The following is an 18,870-nucleotide window of genomic DNA, read 5'->3' as shown; positions in this document are numbered from 1 at the left end:
CGCTCAGCAGCTGCTTTTGAAGATTACAAACTGCTGCTGCTGCTTAGCTTTCAGAATTTGTGTGGATGAGAGAAGCAGTGTTTTAAGCCGTCTTCCCTTTTATCCACTATTTCCTCTCCTATTATTTGCTTGACAGGGGATTTACATTTGAGTGCATCTCATTTATCAAGTAAGCAGACGTCTCTTTCTTATACAGCGAAACGTCCTGGAGTAACCTCACATCCTGGTGCAATACCTCAAAGTCTGACAGTCATAAACTGGCTGGTAATTCACAATTTTATAACAATTGTAGCCGCTACTCATTACTGCTGGAAGAGCCAAATGCTTTTATGCACACAAGTGCCTGAAGGAGATTAAGAATTTAAGCAGATTAGATTAATGAACTCATGATTGTAATCTAGGGTTAATTCATTTTGCTTTAACCCACTCCTCCCCGCCCCCGGCCCTTTCGACCCCCAGGGCTTGAAGCCTAACTGGTCTGTGGAGTGTGTGTGTGTGTGTGTGTGTTGTTCCAAGCTTTGTATGACTGGTCATTAATTACTGTTGGGCAGGCGCAACACTAATCAGACCCCCTACGATTGTTCATCAACACCCCCGACAGTGCAATAAACCACTCAGTGAGCGTCTGTTTAGATGACAGTAACCGCCACTCCATTGTTGCCTACACTGTACCACTTATTTGTTCGCTCAAGGCAGGTGGTCTTCTTAGTGAGGTCATCGAGTCTGAAACATAAAGCTGGGGGTCCTTGGAGAGGCCATCCTTAACCCTGGGCCCCAACGCAAACAGCACAGAGCTTCTTCTGACTTTCTATTCCTGTAGGCGACTCTGGCTTTTCATTTATTTTAGCCTGCAGTAAATGTTTTGGCTCATGACCCGCTTATCAAGGACAGCTGACATGTTTAGTCCTAACATTTATTGAAAATGATGTTATCTTTAAACAAGTAGATTTGACAGAATTGTCCCTCCTTTTAGAGTGACAGCCCATCCATAGATGGAAGAGAAATGCAGTTTAGTCATTAGAAGGATAAAGTGTATCCTGATCAAAGTAACACACAGAGAATCAGGAAAACTTGTGCTCGGACTACAATTTAAAGAGTGACTGCTCCTTTCAAAGGATGTCCGTGTGTAACTATTTTAAATAAATCTCACAATCTAAATTTAAGGGGTGCATTAAATATTTTATATTATTATTTTTAGTTAATAATAAAATAAATAAAAATTATGACTTATGGGTGGAAAATAAATGAATACAAAATTAATTTCAGTAGAGGAAAATCAGCCTCGTTACAGATTAAAGTCTTATTATGTGCAGTGACAGGAAAGTTGAGCTCACATGGTGTTGATCTGCACAAAGAGCATCTGCTTCATGAACAGTCACAAACATGTGTCGACACATGTAACTGTTTACAGCACACTAACTGAACTTAGTCAAACTCGAGGGAGTATTTAGCGGAGAACAGCTCCACCGTGTGGCAAACAAAAGCACTTTTGTTAAGGTGGATCACGTGCTAATCGTAGGGGTGACCAGATGCCCTTCTTCATGTTGGACTGCACCGCATTTTTTACCCTTTGCGCTCCTGTCACGCATATTGAGACAATGTGCCGCACTTTGACCGGCTCTGCGGGATCAGGATCAGAATACTTTATTGATCCCTGGGGGAAATTTTTTTTGTTACAGTGCTCCATTATAAACCAACATTAAGACAAGACAGACACACTAACTAAGAATAGTACAATATATACACACACACACACACACGCACGCACGCACGCACGTATGTATGTATGTATGTATATAAGTCACTCATAAATAAATAGCTGGAAAAGAAACATGTGTAGTTGTAGCAGCAAACAGTGTGTTAAGTGGATGCGTTGTACAGGGAGATGGCCACAGGCAGGAACGATTTCCTGTGTCGTTCAGTGGTGCTTTTCGGTAAAGTCTGCGTTAAAGTCTGGATTTTTATGCCCAACACTCTAATGCGCTAACTCTGAAACCAATAGGGGGAGAAAGCCACCTAAACGTTACACGCTTTGCAGATTTTGAATCAAATTATCCAACAGAAAATTTAGCCGCAGTTTATATCGTTTTTTTTTTCCTTCTGGATAATTTCATTAGTTTCACACAAGGAAAAATGTGGCGTAAAGTGACACTACACGTGTCTCTTAATTGGCTAGAAAAATGCTAACGTTGGCTCAGTAAACATTGCATAGATGATGAAATCTAATGATGATTAACAGACAGGAGAAATAACATGACATAAAGTTCAGATCCGCTTCATCCTTATTTTATTTACTTAGCAAGACAGTTGCTTTTAAATGCCATTTATTTGGCCTTTACATGCAAACCCGCACAGTACCTCCCTGTATTGCCAACATGTCCCACATGGTCCCACAAAAACACCGTTTTTAAATGTTCAAATGTAAATAGTAGTACTGATCTGTAGGAGAAATGCTACTCGTAGCAGTACAGCTTGTGTTGGGGGGAAAAACTACATTTCCCATGAAACCGAGTGGCTTACACGGAAATGACGCAACAGGCACAGCTTCTGTCAAGGGCAACGGAAACTAACGCCGGCTAAGGCTAGCAGCGGCTGTTTGCACGTGTATTGGAAGAAGCTCCGCAAAGGTGAGTTTGAAGAACACGACTGAGGCGGAAATGGACGGCTTTGGTTCAGACTTCTCAGCAGGAGGGTCCGGCGGGAAAATGGACACCGGTACCATCATGGAGCAGGTCAAGGTCCAGATCGCGGTGGCTAACGCTCAGGAGCTGCTGCAGGTAGATCAATGAACACGGCTGCTAAGCTAGCAAGCGCACATTGAGGCTCAAAGAAGTGCTGAGTGCTTTTATCCTCACGGGTCAGAGCTACACAGCTTTACAGTAGCTTCGTTTTTCGTTCTGTGTGTAAGACTGTTTTATTTTTTAGCCCGCAATAACTTCCATAAGGTTGATGGATCCTGGCAGCATGTAAATACATGGCTCATATAAACACACGAGCCAGCACTGAAATGCTGCCGACACAAAAAGATCCTTTTGAGCCACAACGTTGGAGGGTCTTTTAATACATCTGGGTTTTTTAAAAGTCATGCAAATATTCTGCGCTGCTGCTGTCAGAGTAGTAAATGCTAATAAAACACTGTTTCTATTTCAGAGAATGACCGATAAATGCTTCAAGAAGTGCATAGGCAAGCCTGGAAGCACACTGGACAACTCTGAGCAGGTATGCACTGGCTGAGTCGCTTCAGTGATGCCCTGCTGCCCAGAGCAAAGAAGTGATCACGTTTTAAGAAAGCAGGAGGGCATAACAAAAGTGCTGCAGGGCTCTAAGGCTTACCTGACAGGTGCTTTTGAGTGGGGCATGCGCAAAAACATAAGGTGCTGCTGAGGTACTGCATCATCTTGTAGAATAATATATCAGGTTTATCGTAGGATAAGGTGGACCAACATGTATCCACTCCTGAGTCTTCATCAGTGTCTCGTTTCCAGGTTAGAGTTGATCTGCGTTGGTCTATCTCTCTGCAGAAATGCTCCTAGCATGCATATATATATATATAAACATTTTTTGGTATTAATCACAGTTTTAAGTCGGTTAAAGTCTTTGTAGACCACGAGTGGTTTATTTCTCTGGACTCTTTTTGCTTTGTCCCTAACAGAAGTGTATCGCCATGTGTATGGACCGCTATATGGACGCCTGGAACACCGTGTCCCGAACATACAACTCCAGACTGCAGCGAGAAAGAGCTCGCATGTGAACTCTCTTCATCTTTCCCTTCTTCAGGCTGCTGCACACAGCGAGGGCCGATGCAGTGCTCTGCAGGAGGGCCCGCGCCGTGCACGACTTTGTCACGCAGCGGCGCAACATCTGTCACAGTACCTCTGACAGGCAGAGCACAGCCTGTGGACTGCAGCCATAACGGTGTCTCTGTGGACAGTTTTTATTTTGCTCTGAGGAACAGTTCACTACCAATGTTAAATCGATTGTGTGTTTTACGTTAGAAATATAATCAGTCATCTTCTGCGGGTTCTTGCCATGCTGATTGGAAACACTAAATTACCTGCTTAGGTGTGAATGGGTTTTAAAGTGTTTGCTGATGCTGTGGCAGGAGGCGGAGCCTGCTGTGCTGCTATAAGGACTCCAGGTGCAGTTTGGCTCAATAGGCCCAGCTTACTTCCTGTGACTCATCTCCCTGCCCATCGAATGCTTCTGCCTGTAATACCAATAACAGTAAACGTCTCCCAGTCACTGCAGACTCTCCTTTAAACACTGCTTCACATTCTTTGCCGGGTGATTGTGCTTAGAGATTAAATATTTCCTGGAGCCTTAAAGGAAAAAAGTGCTTAAAAATCATCAGGAAGAATTGAAGCGCTTTGGTGTTTTCACCAGCATGAATTTGACATTTCCAAGCCTCCAAACAGACCTATATCAAAGTACGCCTGGAGAACAACACTGTTTTGTCTGACGTGTTTTCTGGTTGTCACTCTATCTGCTGCCCTCCACAGTAGTGGGTTTGTTCCAGCGGGGTCTCCCTCGCCCTGACGGGGTACTGCACCTTTCTCAGCTTCGTGTGTGTGCGGTTTGTTGGATGTCTGGGAACCTCCTGAGTTTGTGTGAGGAGCCAGAAAAGCTGTGAACATCATTTGCAATCAGTGATTTTTTTTTTTCCCCCCCAAGAAAAAATAATAAATTAATCAATCAGGTGTTCTCTCGTTTCTGATCAAAAATATCCACCAACAGAACGACACCGAGTCCCACGTCACTGACTTTGTACAGAGTAGACTTTCCCCACAAATCCACGTTGCAGTAAAAGATCACAATACGCTTACATTTACCCATAAATGAATCCCATATTGTCCACACAAAATACACAAAGCCACGTGCTGTGTGTTTACCATCCATGACAATAAATAACTAATAAATACTCCAAATGATCCGTGAATGAATGTTTAAGGCACAGATCAGGATTGTTTCCTCAGTTCAGGTAAAGCACAGCACTACCGCCAGCACCCGTGACCGGAGGGTCACAAAGGTCAGGGCTGTGTACACAGTGTTTGTGTGTGGCTGTTTAGCATGACCTCAGTTCTCTGCAGACACAGTTCTTCCTTCATCAGAAGGGAAGGTATGTGGATATCCAGCTCCTGATAGACGTCACACGAGTGTAAACTCCCGGGAAACCGACTCGGCCGCATCCGTGTCCCCAGCTGGTTACTCCAGCGATAAACCACTGACCGGAGGGCTGACGACACGTCAGCGGCCCTCCAGAGTCTCCCTGCAATATCAAAACACATCAACAGTTTCATTTGGAATTTAAATAACTTTAAATTCTATATAAATGTGCTCTATAAATACACATTTATAGAGCAGACTGAAGATGAGTATGGCAGCAGGGGAGTAAATGTCAGTCAGTCTGCAGCTGAGCTCGGTGCTCTGACCGAAACAGGAATGCGTGAGGGTTTCGTTACATAAGACGATTATGGAGAGGGTGCAGCGGGGTGGCCTGCCTTCGCTGAGGAAGACAGCGTACATTTTCTATCAGGTCACATTTTCTAGATTTATTCTTTTTGGAGTTTTTTCTCTTACATCTGATTCTTGTCTTTAAACCTTAATTTATTCGTCAGCCTTTTTCCAAAGGTGAACCAGAGAAGCCTGTAAGGGGGGAGATCAAGGTTGACTTTGCTCCGGCCTGGTTAACCATTCACTGTAAAGACACCACAGTCATACTTCCTCCAGCCTCCGAGCACTGCATGCAGTGCACCAGCCTGATGTTAAAAGTCTGCAGGTTAGGAACTTTTTAACGATTGTGAGACAGGAAGTGCAGAAGTCTGTGTGAACATCTTACCAAGCAGGTGTCCCGACCTCCCGCCATGAATCCCGCACACATCATGTTTGAAGTCAGAACGCTACCGTATGATTGCTGACAGTCCGTCTGGTCAATGATGTTCACAGCAGCTTTCTGTAGCAGGTTGGTCAATGAACCTGAGGAAAGAGCATTGCACACAGAACAGGTGTGATCGCAACACCTGAGCACCAGTGTTTTTGTTGCTGTGGAAACAAAATTCCATTCAGAGGCAGATAAGGCAGACGCTAAGCTGATAAAGGCTGCAGTCATATCACATTCACTCGTGAAAGGCCGAACAGGCCACGGATCACGGAGCTATTCCTGCTTTTCTACCTCTGAAGGCTGAGTCACGTCAATAACGTGAAAATGATCTCACCTCTCGGGCTCTCCTGCCTTTATTTCTTAGTAAAGACATTTCATTCTTTTCCTGTGTGACCTCTAAATGCAGGACGTTTAGTTTCGTGGGTTCATCTCTCACCTCCCTCTCTCATGGATCCCCACCCTGTGATGTAGCACTCTGCGCTCTTTAAGAAGCGGTGTACTGGTGATGGAAGACAGACAGACTGGATGGTGTAAGACATCGGGGCTGGGACGGCCAGCTCCAGCAAAGCCACATCGTGGTCCATGTTGGTGCCATTAAAGGCCGGGTGGATGATTACCCTCTGGATGGGAACGACCAGGGCTCCTACCCCCGATCGCAGCACAGATCCCAGGCTCACGGCCCAGTTATTGGGAGTAGAGTCACTTTAGATGTAAGTTATTAATATTAGAATCACTCCTGAGCTTTCAGTGAAACGAGTTTTGATATAAATGTATGAAATACCTTTTGAAGCAGTGCGCTGCAGTCAGCAACCACCTATTGTGAATGAGCGTGGCACCGCATCTGTGAAGCCTCTGGTACTGAAGACTCCCGATCCAAGGCCACTCTCCCCTCCGAGCTGTGACTCCACCCACGATCCTATGGGAGCCCAGCGCAGGGCGCACGCCGCAGTCTTAAAAAACCAAAAACCAAAACGCAGTTAAGAAGAATGACCCGTAAGTCCCTCATGCTCCGTGCTTCATGCATTTTAAGTTTACCACAGTTTCTTTCATCAGCCCCATTGGGACAGTCTGCGGCTCTGTCACACTCCGGGTTGACCTTGCTGATGCAGGAAGTGGAGCTACACTCAAAGTTTCCACTGCAATTCAAGGCTGGAAAAAACACATTCATTAAATAAATGAATCTCAGTAACCGATAAAGCTCTTAAGATTAAGGAGCTTTCAGGCTGACATTACCAGACAGTGGTAGCACTGCTGCAGACGACACGTTATCAGCTGAGGTCCCGAGTGCTGGTGGGGTATTAAACTCTGTCACTGTGGGAACATGCTGGCCATAATCATGAACCGAGGTGGGATCAGTCTGGCTTAGAATCCAGTTACGGAGCCTGGTAACGCGGGAATAAACCCCAGGTCTGTTGACCTGAGCGCAGCCCACACCCCAGCTCACTATCCCGGCCAGGAAGAATCTTCCCGGGGCCCCCTCGCACACCAGAGGTCCTCCGGAGTCCCCCTGCACATGACACACATGAGCTGACAGATACTCTGAAAAGTGTCATTTTTGGTAACTTTCAACTATTCAGCATCAGGTAATCCGTCCTGGTTGGTCAGGATTAGCATCATTAGGCTCATCACCACGATTTTAAGCATCAGCTCTGAACCTTGAAAGTCACGGAGCTACTGGGAGATATGTCTCAGAGCATGTTGTCTTTATCAGGGAGACGACACGACAGAAGGGGCACGACATGTACGACTGTCAAATATCAGCTGCTGGAATTCACAGCTATTGCTTTAAATGTTGAAACAATTATGTAATAAGTGCATTTTACACATTCTTAAAGTTCATATTTTGGTCCAAAGAAGTAACATTTTACGTACAGAGAGATAAAATTTCCAAAACGTGTTCGATCATTTATGCAACATCAGATATTTTGAAGTGGATTTCTTTCAGACTGAGCCTCTCACGGTATAATCAACAGCACACGGTTATGCTGAGATGAACAGATGGCTCAGAGTCTCCGTTTTTAAGGTGAGAACGGTGTGAATATTTTTAGCGATCCTCAGACCTTCATAGGTCATAGGTCATAGGTATAGACATGCCCCACTGCATGTGAACCGTTTTCACCACTGACCTGACACGAGTCCACCTTGCCCTGCAGGAATCCAGCACACATCATGTTTGGAGTGATCGCTCCTCTGTACACAGATGACTTATTGCACACCTTGGAGTCAATGACTTTGACCACAGCTTTCTGCAGCGTGGAGGGCAGCGTGACTGCAGAAGAACACACGACACACTGATTACTCCCACTTGTCATATTTCACCTTAAATGACAAGACGACAGCTTTCAAGAACAAGTTTTTAGGATTTTCTTTTCTAAATGACTCGTCTGCGTTTTGTGTGCATTCCTGCAGACTCACAGCTAAACTGGTGTACGGCACCCCAACCGGACACAATGCAGCTCTGACCAGGTGCAAAAACATGAGATGGGGAGGGTATGCAGACAGGCTGCACGTAAGAGCTGAACGCGAGAGGCGTCTCCAGCTCCAGCACAGTTACATCATTGTCCGTGGTCATGGGGTTGTAGTCTGGAGACACAGTTATGGACTTGATGTTAATCGTTCTGGACTCTGGCTCCTCACCGCTCACCAGCGTCGCCCCAACCAGGGCTGTCCATTCTTTGGGGTTATTGACCCTAAAACCAGAGGAGGCAATCATAAATGATGGTGTATATTCATGAAATGGGATTGTTGTTTCTTAAGGACTTTTCTAGCATTTTTTCAAAAGCCAGAACAGAATATTTGATCAAAAACAGAAAAAACTGAAAATCATTTCCAGGCTCGTGTGCAGATGTGTCCTAATACTGATTTATTGCAGGACAGCACATGAGGAAATGTGTTTTATGTAACTGTTTGCAAAGTGGTGAAAGAAGCATCATAGTCCTGTTTAAGTAATAGTGGGAAAACCTAAGGATCAAAACATTGCTAAAGTAAAAGTACCCAGAAACATATACATCACAATTAATGATGACGTAATATGCAAATTTATTTAATGGTGCACTGGTAGATAACTTTATTACTCGTGTACTGCTGGGTATCTTTATCAGTCTTGCCCTGCCTTACCTCTCTGAGCCTCATCCCCACGCACCAGCTGCTCCAGGGGGCGGGGCCTTTTCTACATTATGAAATAACCTGACCTTGCAGTTAGAGAGGCCGCTTCACCGTCCACTTTCAAAACATGTCTTCAAACCTATTTTTATTCTTTGGCTTTTGACCTCAGTGAGACTTAGTTTCTCTTGTAATTAAATTAGTTATTTATTTAATTATTTTATTTTTGCTTTTATTTATATCTTATGTAATCGTATTATTTAGTTCAAATGTACAGCACTTTGTGTCAGCTGTGGTTGTTTTATAAATAAAGGTTATGACGATGATGATGTACCAACGAGGCAAATACTAGTAGACGTGTGTTTGAAAAACAATTTATAATTAAAGCTTTAAAATGAATAGCATGGACAACCACGCACAGTATTTACCTCCAAAACAGCGCGCAAGGAGCAAAGCATAGAACTACTACAGTGCTGTATACAGTAAGTCGGTGCTGTGCTTCTGTAAAGCACCTGTAAACTGTGAGCTACATTTCACCTCTCCATACTCTCAAACGATGGCATTGAGCACGTGAAGGTCGAAAGCTTAATGATTGTATTGATTAGCATCCAAAATTTTCAAACGACTGTTTTTAAACGGGTTTAAATCAGAGCTACCTCTCAAAGCAGTGAGCTGCGCTGACGAGCCAGCGTTCATTGACGATGGTGGCTCCGCAGATGTGCCGCCCATGGAACCTCAGGCTGACCTGCCACGGCAGCTCCCCTCGCCGTGCGTCCTCACCGCCCACCACCCGACTCCCCGTGGCAGGACGCGTACCGCAGGCTGTGGGTTGGGTGAAGAAAAACTAGTGTAAGTGATTAAAAGCAGATGTGTCCCAGTATATTCTGCTCAGGTCTGTGGTAACGATGCACACTCGTTAATAACAGAAGGAGTAACGGAGCTACTGTGTATGTCTGCTGTAGTTTGAGGAGTCATTCACCACAGCGAGCTTCATCAGATCCATCTGCGCAGTCTGGGACGAAGTCGCACTCTGGGTTTACTTTAGTGACACATTCTCCGCTGTCACAGGTGAAAGTGTTGTCAGGACAGCTGGCTGCAGAGCCAAAAATACTTTCACTACGCATGAAATAAATGAATAAATAACAACAACAATACATAGTAGAGTTTTTGCAAAACTGGTGACTTATTAAAGTTACAATTCTCACTTCTAAAGATAAATTTGCACATTGAAAACCTGCTGGATGAGCTGAAAAATGGACTGTTTCAGAACACAAAGGCCGAGTTTTGGCTCGTGAAAAGCTGAGACTTTGTTGAACACGATTTAACAGGATAATGAATGAATGGATGTTTGGGAGGAGGACGGATGTCTGTGCGGCAAAGCCATTCATTCCAGATGGAAGTGACATCATTAGGTGAACATTTGAGTTTAGCTTGGCTAATAATAAAGGAAATGAAAATACTGTTTTGAGGTTATGGAAGTCAGATAAAGAGTTTGATGTATCCGTTTCTTATACAAATAAAGATGTAAATGATAAACGACATTTCCACTGCTATAAAACATTTTTACAGTAACTTTACTTTCCTGTAAGTACTTTTACAGTCATTTTCTGGCATCCAGCACATTACTGTTAAATTTGCAGCACAATTGTGTGTTTGGTTTTGTGCGTGCGAGTGTGTAACTTACCTATCATACTGTCTCCAATAACATAAAATGACTTTCCACTGGCTCCTACAAAGAAGGAGGAGTGATAGTTACGATCTTCGTCACTCCTAGTAAACGTAAAGACTCTGGTGAAACACACAGACTGGTGACAGCTTTACTACCCAGCAGGATGACAGCGTCGATCTGTCCAAACTCCGGCACCTCCAGCGGTTTCCCGTGCATCGATGAGCTGAGCCCTGCACTCAGCAAGTCCTGAACAAAGTTTTCTGAATACTGCTGGATCTTGGACACCCTGAAGACGAGTCGGAGCGTCGCCATCACATCTGCGTTAATGTTACTAGGAAGGCGAGAAGAAAACTGGCAATGTTCCATCTTACATCCTGTTTGTGTGTTGAATAAATGACCCCGTGCTTACCCATAGGCAACAATGCTGCAATCGACAAAGTGACGTGTTATGGGTGAGGCGGTGAAGACGTTTTTAATCTGAAAGGTGAGAATCAGTAACAGTTGAACACCTTTAACATTAAGACCTGCGCTCTCATTGTGTTGTGAATCAGCACTAACCCTGGACTTTAAAACTGAGGACAGTACTATGGAGAAACCAGAGCTCTTATCCTGCAGTGCAGCGTCGTACTTCAGACCTCTGAGCTCCACTGTCTCCATGAAATGATGCTGCTCCTGCACAAGGTACGCTGCGGGTTAAGCAGGAGGAAGTTATCAGTAAGTGATGCATTAAACGGTTCGTGCTGGTTTAAAAACGTCTGATAAATGAGTCACAAAACATTACACCCAACATTCGTGTGCAGGCTCACCTATAACCAGGCCGACAAAGATGCCAATAATAAGGAAGAAGAGGAGGAAGAGTATGAGGCCGCTCCTGTAGCAGACAGAGCTGGAGGGAGCGGGAGGCGAAGATGACCACGGCCCTCGGCCTTCATCCTTCTGCGCTTCCATGTTGGATTCACAGCCGTCACAAGCCACCGTCGACTGTCTCCAGCAGCATAATGCCTCACAGGCAGAACGATTCAAGCCTGCGTGAAATAAACGTGCTGCGTGTCACTGCAGTTAGTGTGACATGAGACTGGGAGCATGATTTTAAACAGACACTTTTACACACGCACACACACAGAGTTACATTTAAAGACACTTTTAGTTCTCACAAACTGTTTGTCAGTAAAGAAATAATGATCATAAATACTCAAACTATTCAAAAGTACAAGAAAAGTTACCGCCCGGCGGCGCAGCCTGAGGAGCGCGTAAAATAAACCACGGAGGCCATGTCGCTTGGCAATCACAAATCAGATGTGGGGAAAGGTCACAGTAAAGACAAGAAAACGTCCGTAAATCTTTGCAGATAAACTGCACACAGCGTCTCAGGTACGTCTCACACAGCGGAGCTTTAAACAATGCAGGCTTTATGTCCTGAGGTAGACTCACTCACCTCTTCATCTGTTGCTCTCAGCACTGACATTTACAACATCCCGAAGTTCCAGCAAGAACAGACACGGAGACTGAAGACCGGGCGAGGACACCAAGAGGTCCGCTATTTGTTCCTTTGGCCAGGAGGCGTGCCTTTCCCCCGTCCCGCAGGTAACCCACCTTTTTCTGTTTGCCTTTGAAAGTCGCTAAGTCTTCACAAATCTCTGGCAGACCCTCCTTCCATGCTTGTTGATCCCTTTGGTTACACCCCGGTGTGCACAGGTGTTTCTGCTGTTACCTCATAGCTGACCTGCAGCTGACCTGCTGTCCACAGTCTCCGGGTAAATATCAAACACGCATCCTTCAGTACAGCAAGTTGGAACAAAGCAGAGATGAAAATGGCTTGAAACGCTCCAGAGATCGTCAGTGCTCCACTGACACAGTGACTGAGCAACAGGAGGAGGAGGGGCCGAGCCTCCTTTAACTCGGCCTTTTTGTTCCTGGCTGCAAGTTCTGCACTTACAACAAGCTGGCAAACCATTAAGGCCCACAGCGCCTCCAGTCTGACACTTTACTGACCTCTTGCATCGAGGTTAATGGTGCACAAGTTTAAAGTGTATTTAAGGCTTTATTCATAGTTTCCATAACTGAAAACACAGTTTAACTACTCTGTAATTATTTGAACAGTTGTCCCTCATTTCAAAGCACCTGGGTCAACTTTTAACAAACAATGGACACGTTCTGCTGTAAAGCTCGAGGTGCAAACTGGGATTATTCCCCCGCCCTGCTAAAGCACAAAGGTGCAACAGCCTCTTTGTTGGTGTGTTTACAGGCTTGAAGTTTATCTTCTCACACTCAACACACACTCCCAGTATTCCTTTCAAAACTTTAAGTTCATGACCGACATCATCACACTGTTAACTGGCCGCTCACACGGATCACTGAACATAACCAGGTGGTGTTTAAGTACAACGACCACTCGCTGTGAAGTCAGGGGGCTGAAACAGAAATCAGCTCCGGCCTTGTTGTATTTTTGTGATTTCATGGTGCTCCAGATGTTTGCAGCTGGTGAAACTGGACTGCACATCGATCAGCACACTGTGTACTATGATGCCATGCTGCTGTAACAGATTCATGTGTTTCAGCATCGTATTGCTGAAATATGCAAAGCCTTGCCTGAAAAAAGGCACGACTGGGTGGGAGCATGTGTTGGTCTAAAACCTGTAAATACCTCTCAGCACATAGTCCACGTCCACAGACACTGACCCCCCCGTGACAGCAGGGATGGAGGCTTTTGAGCTTGGTGCCGACAACAAGCCTGATGGACCCTCTCGTCTTTAGGCCAAGTTTTCAAATAAGAATTTAAATTCCATCACAGTTTTCCGCCAGAGAAGGCCGGGACGTTTCTGGATCACGTGGCTTCTCTTCAGATTTCTTCTTGTCTTTAATGTGCATTTGTGGATGACACAGTGAACTCTGTGCAGTGATTTCCACAACAGGTACATGTCTGTTCTTATTAAAGTTTTTGATTTTTGGCCTCTTTTGATGTCTTGCACTGTAGACATATTGAGTCTTTAAGTTCTAAAACTTTCATCACAATTTGCATATTTCACAATTTCTGCGAAACTGTCTCTAAGATGCTTCTTCCACAGCCGATCATGTTGGGCCTCAACTGGCAACAGCTGCTTCGTACAACTACACACAAACAGATTACAGATTTATGAAATTTGCAAATCATTGCATTGTTTTTGTGCACATTTTAAAGAACGTGCCAACTCTTTTGGAATTGGCGTTGGATTGTTAAGCATTTGACGTATTTTTTTGCTGGCTAAGCTGGACAGCGAGCAGTGGGTCCAAAAGTATGGAGCGAGCCACAGAAGTCTGGATGAAAGGAGAAAAATAAAGCAGGAACTCAATTCAATAAAGGAGTTTTTAGGAAGGATAAACACGAGACTGCTGATGCAGTCATGCCTGTGTCTCTGAGTCTTTGCTTGGTTTTACCGAGTGATTAAAAACTGAAAGTGCGAGGTGTGAAATGGCAGAGAACCCGTGACACTCAGATAAAAATGGAACCACATCTGAGCTGAGTCATGCTGCTGTTAAACTACAGCGACTTTCAGGAATCTAACTCACATTCAAAGTGGTCGTTTTCACAACCTTCATGTAATTCTGAAGGCAAAGATGTGCAGCCAGCAGAGTAGAGCAAAACTTCCAAAAGTCAGCATAATTACATTTTCACTTTATTTTCTTATCAAAACAACAAAGAATAGTAAAAAGTTCACTTATTCTGGATAAAAAGAAAATGGTACTGTTTACACATCCCACATTTATGGGCTCTTTACAACACAAATCTTTACAAATTTGCACATCAGACTGAAATAAAAGTGAAGTGCATTCAAACGTCTTTTTGCTGCTTAACTAAATCGTCTTGGCTCCATTAATGATCACCGTTATTGTTAAAACGAAATAAAAACTAAGGAAAAGAAACAACGAAATATTCAAGTGTGTACAAGTACGTGTAAGTTAGCAGGGGAGAGCTTGTGCGTTAGCCGTCCTGCTGCTGTATGAATGGGTTTGGTATGGCTTCCATGCCATCCTGAGGACAGATCAGCACTACGGAGGTTCCTCTGCAGACCACCAGCCCCAGCTGCCGGGTGTCTTCTGTCAGCTTCAGCTGGTCATCTGGATCTAAACACAGGAGTTGCAGGAGCACACAAGTAAGCGTCATATTATCTACGACAGCAGTCGATGCTGCACGATCAGTCTAAATACAGACACGGCTTTAACAGTAAGCCCCACCAGTGTTCAAGTAACTCCTATGAGCTACTCAGTTTCAGTTTTTTCACCCCTAACTTCACTGTGGTGTCGCTGAGAAGGTTTAGCCTTAATATCTCAGGTGCAGGAGCTCCACCCACCTGCTGGAGAGGAGCTGAGTAGCTATTTCAAACAGTCAATAACATGAGGCTCAGTTTAAGTTAAAAACAACAACAAAACTTTAATTTAACTCAGCTGGGCTCACACTTACACCCACACGCTGACGTGACTTTAGCATGAAAACTCCTCAGTGTGAGTGAAAGCTACAGCTGTCATAGCTCACACTGAGGCTGGTGGTCGGCCCTGAGCTAAGGATCAACGCTTGGTGAAACACACAGCTCCACTCAGTATACTAAATAACATTTCCCAGTTGTGGGACCATCGGAATACTTTCACCATCACCAGTAGCCTTATTTTATTTTACTGGGTCCTCCTTCAGTAGATGTGATCACAGAAACACTCAGGTTAGTCTGGGCACTGCCTCAGTGTTGCAAATGACTCGTTTGGGTTCAGGTTAAAGGAAACGCAAAACACTTCAGTGCTGGCGCAGTCTTGTGTCATTCTTTGTTCCTGTAAATCATTTTTCCCTCGCATGGTCTTGACTTTAAAGCGCACACTTACCGCGCATATACTCAATAGTGCCGTCCAGCACCAGGTTCAGCAGAGGGTCAAATCCTTTAAGGACACCGCTGGCTGAGGAGGAAACAAATACACGGTGTAAAGTCTCCATTAGCTGGACATAAGGACAGCAAATCCCGCAGCGCTGCTTAACTGTTAGCTTGTTATCATAACTGATCCACCTACCTTCTCGTCCTCCTTGAAACTTTACACGAATCGGCTTATCGATGTATTTGGACAAGTCGAAGATGCTCTCCTTTTTCTTTTTGTCTTTATCCTGCGCAGAGAAAACAAAACACGCCGTTTGTGAGTCGCATGTGTGCTAGCCGCGCACACAAACACCAGCTGAGCATGAGCCCAGCTAGCTAGGCTAGCCGTGTTAGCTAACGTGATACAACAAAAACACCTTATATTACTTTGAACGTGCTGATTTAAACCCGGGTTACGGCTGAAACACACACTCACGGGCTAACAGCATATCCGACAACGTTAAAGGTGCAAAGGCAGAAAAGTATTTGAATGTACGAACTCACCGCCATGTTAGCTGCGTGACACGGAAGTGAAATTTCGACCTCAAGAATGTTCCACCAATCAAAACACCGAGCGCCTTTACATGACGTCACTGCTTTTTAAAATGGTTTTATTGACTCTTCGTGATCTAATTTAATGGGGCTGGTATGATAGGGTGAGTTAGTTTTTATATTATAATATTTTATATTATAACTCACAGTTTTATCATCAGCATCTGCTTTTGGAACTGACCCCCTTTTCCTTTGCTGTCAGTCGAGGGGGGGAAGTCTATTAATAGCACCAGCTGGTGTGTTGGAAAGCAGAGGACGAGGATCCGAGCAGAACACAGGAGGAGGGGTGGCTGTTTGTTGTGACATGGCTGACAGAGGTGACCATGAGCTGAAACTGCAGAGCTTTGAATTGACGCTTGTATCAGAAGAAGAGGATGAGTCTGCTTCACAGGTGAAGGACTCTGAGGCTGATATAACACCTGATGCTAGCCTACAAGTAGAAGGAGAGATTTTTTATGTCAACCGTCAACATCTGGCCCTGCAGAGCCCTTACTTCAGGGCTCTGTTCTTTGGCCGTGGGTTGGAGAGCAGCAAAAGGCAGGTAGAGATTAAAGGTGTGAGTCTGCAGCATTTCAGGACCTTGATGGAATATACCACAACATGCAGCCTGTCTCTGGACAGAGAAAATGTTACGGGCATCCTCGAGACGTCTGACTTTTTGCAGCTAGAGCGAGCCAGGCTGCTGTGCTGTAAGTTCCTGGAGCGTGAGCTGCACCTCAGCAACTGTTTGGGGATGATGGCCTACGCCTGGCAGCTGGGTTGCACTCAGCTTTATGCCGCAGCACGACAAGTGGTGCTCACTCACTTCTCCGCTATTTCAGCTGAAGAGGATTTTCTGTCACTCTCAAAAGAGTCAGTAGCAGATCTACTTGCCAGCGATGACCTAACCATCCATAAAGACGATCTGGCTCTGGAGGCAATACTGCGCTGGGTGTCATTTGACCCTAAACGAGAAGAATATTTCCTGGAGCTCATTGAGCTGGTGAGGCCCGAGTCTCTGTCCTTGCCTTTCATCACTGAACTCTTGACCAGAATGAAAAGCTCTGACCCCAGAGCCAGGCTCATCATAAAGCTCAATGAACATTTCCCAGCATCTTGGTCAGTGGGCAGGTCAATGATGAGGACCAGGGCCAGAGAGACCCTGTTCGTGCTGGGCGGTCCTCATGATCAGGAAGAACAGGCGCTGTTCCAGTATCACCCGATGAGTGGTAGATGGCAGAGCTGCGCGCCCCTGCAGAGGAAGAACCTCACACAGTACTCCGTGGCTGCAGTGGGTAATGGATGCATAATGAAACTGGCAAAAGTTAGATGTGTGCTGATTTTTCATGTGCTCGTTTTTATGATCTTACATGAATATTGAACATTCAATTTTCACTGATTTTTTAAAATTTCCTTTTTATTTAGGAGACAGTGTGGTCGTGACAGGTGGCTACTTCCGGGATGTTCTGTGGTTCAGTGTGGATTGGGTCCGGATCTACGAATGTGGGAACCAGCGCTGGGTGGACGGGCCAGCCCTGCAGAAGTCCAGACACAGCCACTGCTCCATAGGGCTCGAGTCAGTACTGTATGTCCTGGGGGGAAGTATGGACGAAGGTCTTGTGGATGATGTAGAAAGGCTGGTCCTTGGGTCAGAGGAGGGTTGGGAGGCAGTGAGTCCCATGGTCAGGGCCGTAGAGAGGGCAGCCACTGCTGCTCTGGGGTCGTGTATCTACGTGGCGTGTGGGCTGGATGAAAATGGCGAGGTTTATGGTGGAATTCAGAGGTATGTGGCGAAGGAGGATCAGTGGGATGTGGTCTCCTATTCTCCATTTCCACGGTGAGTATCTTTCTGACACTGCCAGATTTACATTCTTATGAAGTTTGAGCTTTCAAATTAAATGATACAGGATGATCAGCTGACAATTAAACGGAAAGATTAATATGTTTTTCTTTAGATACGACCTGGTTGCCACGGAGCTCAACAGTGCCCTCTACCTGTTCGGAGGCCAAGCCCTTCGTTTTGACATGGAGACAGATGAGTGGACGGAGCTGGAGGAGGAATGTCTGAAGAAAAAGTTCTTCTGTGGCTGCTCCTCAGTCACTGGGCAGATATACCTGCTCAGCGAGAGAAAGAGTAACAAAGCATTCCCGAACATGGTGCTGCTGGACCCTTACATAGACACCTGCATTGAGGTAGATGATGCTATACCCTGTCCCGTGCCCCTCAGAGGGTGTGTCACCGTAAGAATGATCCCATGATGCTCTATGATGGTTGAATGAATGTGGAATTGTGCAAATCTCTCGAGCCATCCCTCTTTCTTTATATTTGGTCAGGAAAATGGGAAATGGGTGCAGCAACTCATGCAAACCTGAAGGGAAAGTCAATATTTGGTCTGACCACCTTTAATTTTTCAGCACGGGCTGAACTCTCAGGCAAGCTTTAAGTAGTCTTCAGGAGTAGTTCTCCAGGCTTCTTGGAGGACATGCAAAGCTCTTCTTTTATTCTATTCTCTGTTAAGATGATCCCAGAGATCATTAACGATGAGTTCCAGGCTCTGTGGAGAGCAGGAAGCAGGCAGAGGTTTGAAAGTCAGAAGAAGCAGAATACATATGTGTGAACAAGAGGGAGACATGCAAAGAGCAGTGATGGTGAAGGTAGATCCGTTTAAATATCAACCATCCAAGAAAAAGGAGAGTCCAGAATAGGGATGGGTACCGGTGTCCGGTGCCATGATGGCACCGGTTCTGACATAAACGGTAGTAACCAGACCGAAAAGCAGCGCACATTTCGGTGCTTTATTTCGGTGCTTTTTTTT

The 18,870-nt window shown here is 45.1% G+C and overlaps 4 protein-coding genes across 4 annotated transcripts; 2 read left to right on the top strand and 2 right to left on the bottom strand.

Moving 5' to 3' along the window:
* The first annotated feature begins 2,464 nt into the window (after positions 1-2,464).
* On the top strand, positions 2,465-4,396 carry timm13 (translocase of inner mitochondrial membrane 13 homolog (yeast)). The gene is made up of 3 exons (XM_005746797.1): positions 2,465-2,777; positions 3,151-3,219; positions 3,653-4,396. Exons 1-3 carry the CDS (start codon positions 2,658-2,660, stop codon positions 3,749-3,751), a joined length of 288 nt encoding a protein of 95 aa, XP_005746854.1. The 5' UTR covers positions 2,465-2,657; the 3' UTR covers positions 3,752-4,396.
* Positions 4,397-4,957: 561 nt separating this feature from the next.
* Positions 4,958-12,499, bottom strand: tmprss9 (transmembrane serine protease 9). The gene is made up of 16 exons (XM_005746796.2): positions 12,085-12,499; positions 11,456-11,674; positions 11,208-11,335; positions 11,059-11,126; positions 10,805-10,980; positions 10,665-10,709; positions 9,960-10,073; positions 9,637-9,802; positions 8,294-8,568; positions 8,005-8,147; positions 7,112-7,385; positions 6,914-7,027; positions 6,660-6,828; positions 6,315-6,580; positions 5,837-5,973; positions 4,958-5,266 (listed from the first exon to the last, which is right to left on the bottom strand). Exons 2-16 carry the CDS (start codon positions 11,595-11,597, stop codon positions 5,105-5,107), a joined length of 2,379 nt encoding a protein of 792 aa, XP_005746853.1. The 5' UTR covers positions 11,598-11,674; positions 12,085-12,499; the 3' UTR covers positions 4,958-5,104.
* Positions 12,500-14,286: 1,787 nt separating this feature from the next.
* lsm7 (LSM7 homolog, U6 small nuclear RNA and mRNA degradation associated) lies at positions 14,287-16,086 on the bottom strand. The gene is made up of 4 exons (XM_005746795.1): positions 16,028-16,086; positions 15,681-15,771; positions 15,498-15,569; positions 14,287-14,750 (listed from the first exon to the last, which is right to left on the bottom strand). The coding sequence occupies exons 1-4, from the start codon at positions 16,031-16,033 to the stop codon at positions 14,608-14,610; spliced, it is 312 nt and encodes a 103-aa protein (XP_005746852.1). The 5' UTR covers positions 16,034-16,086; the 3' UTR covers positions 14,287-14,607.
* Positions 16,087-16,343: 257 nt separating this feature from the next.
* Positions 16,344-18,755, top strand: LOC102192941 (kelch-like protein 23). Its single transcript, XM_005746794.1, has 3 exons — positions 16,344-17,349; positions 17,480-17,891; positions 18,010-18,755. The coding sequence occupies exons 1-3, from the start codon at positions 16,380-16,382 to the stop codon at positions 18,311-18,313; spliced, it is 1,686 nt and encodes a 561-aa protein (XP_005746851.1). The 5' UTR covers positions 16,344-16,379; the 3' UTR covers positions 18,314-18,755.
* Positions 18,756-18,870: the final 115 nt, after the last annotated feature.

The sequence above is a fragment of the Pundamilia nyererei genome, unplaced genomic scaffold, assembly GCF_000239375.1.
Source record: "Pundamilia nyererei isolate P.nyererei 1_Seehausen unplaced genomic scaffold, PunNye1.0 scaffold00183, whole genome shotgun sequence".
Lineage (NCBI taxonomy): Eukaryota > Metazoa > Chordata > Actinopteri > Cichliformes > Cichlidae > Pundamilia > Pundamilia nyererei.
This window is presented reverse-complemented; position numbering and strand designations above follow the sequence as displayed.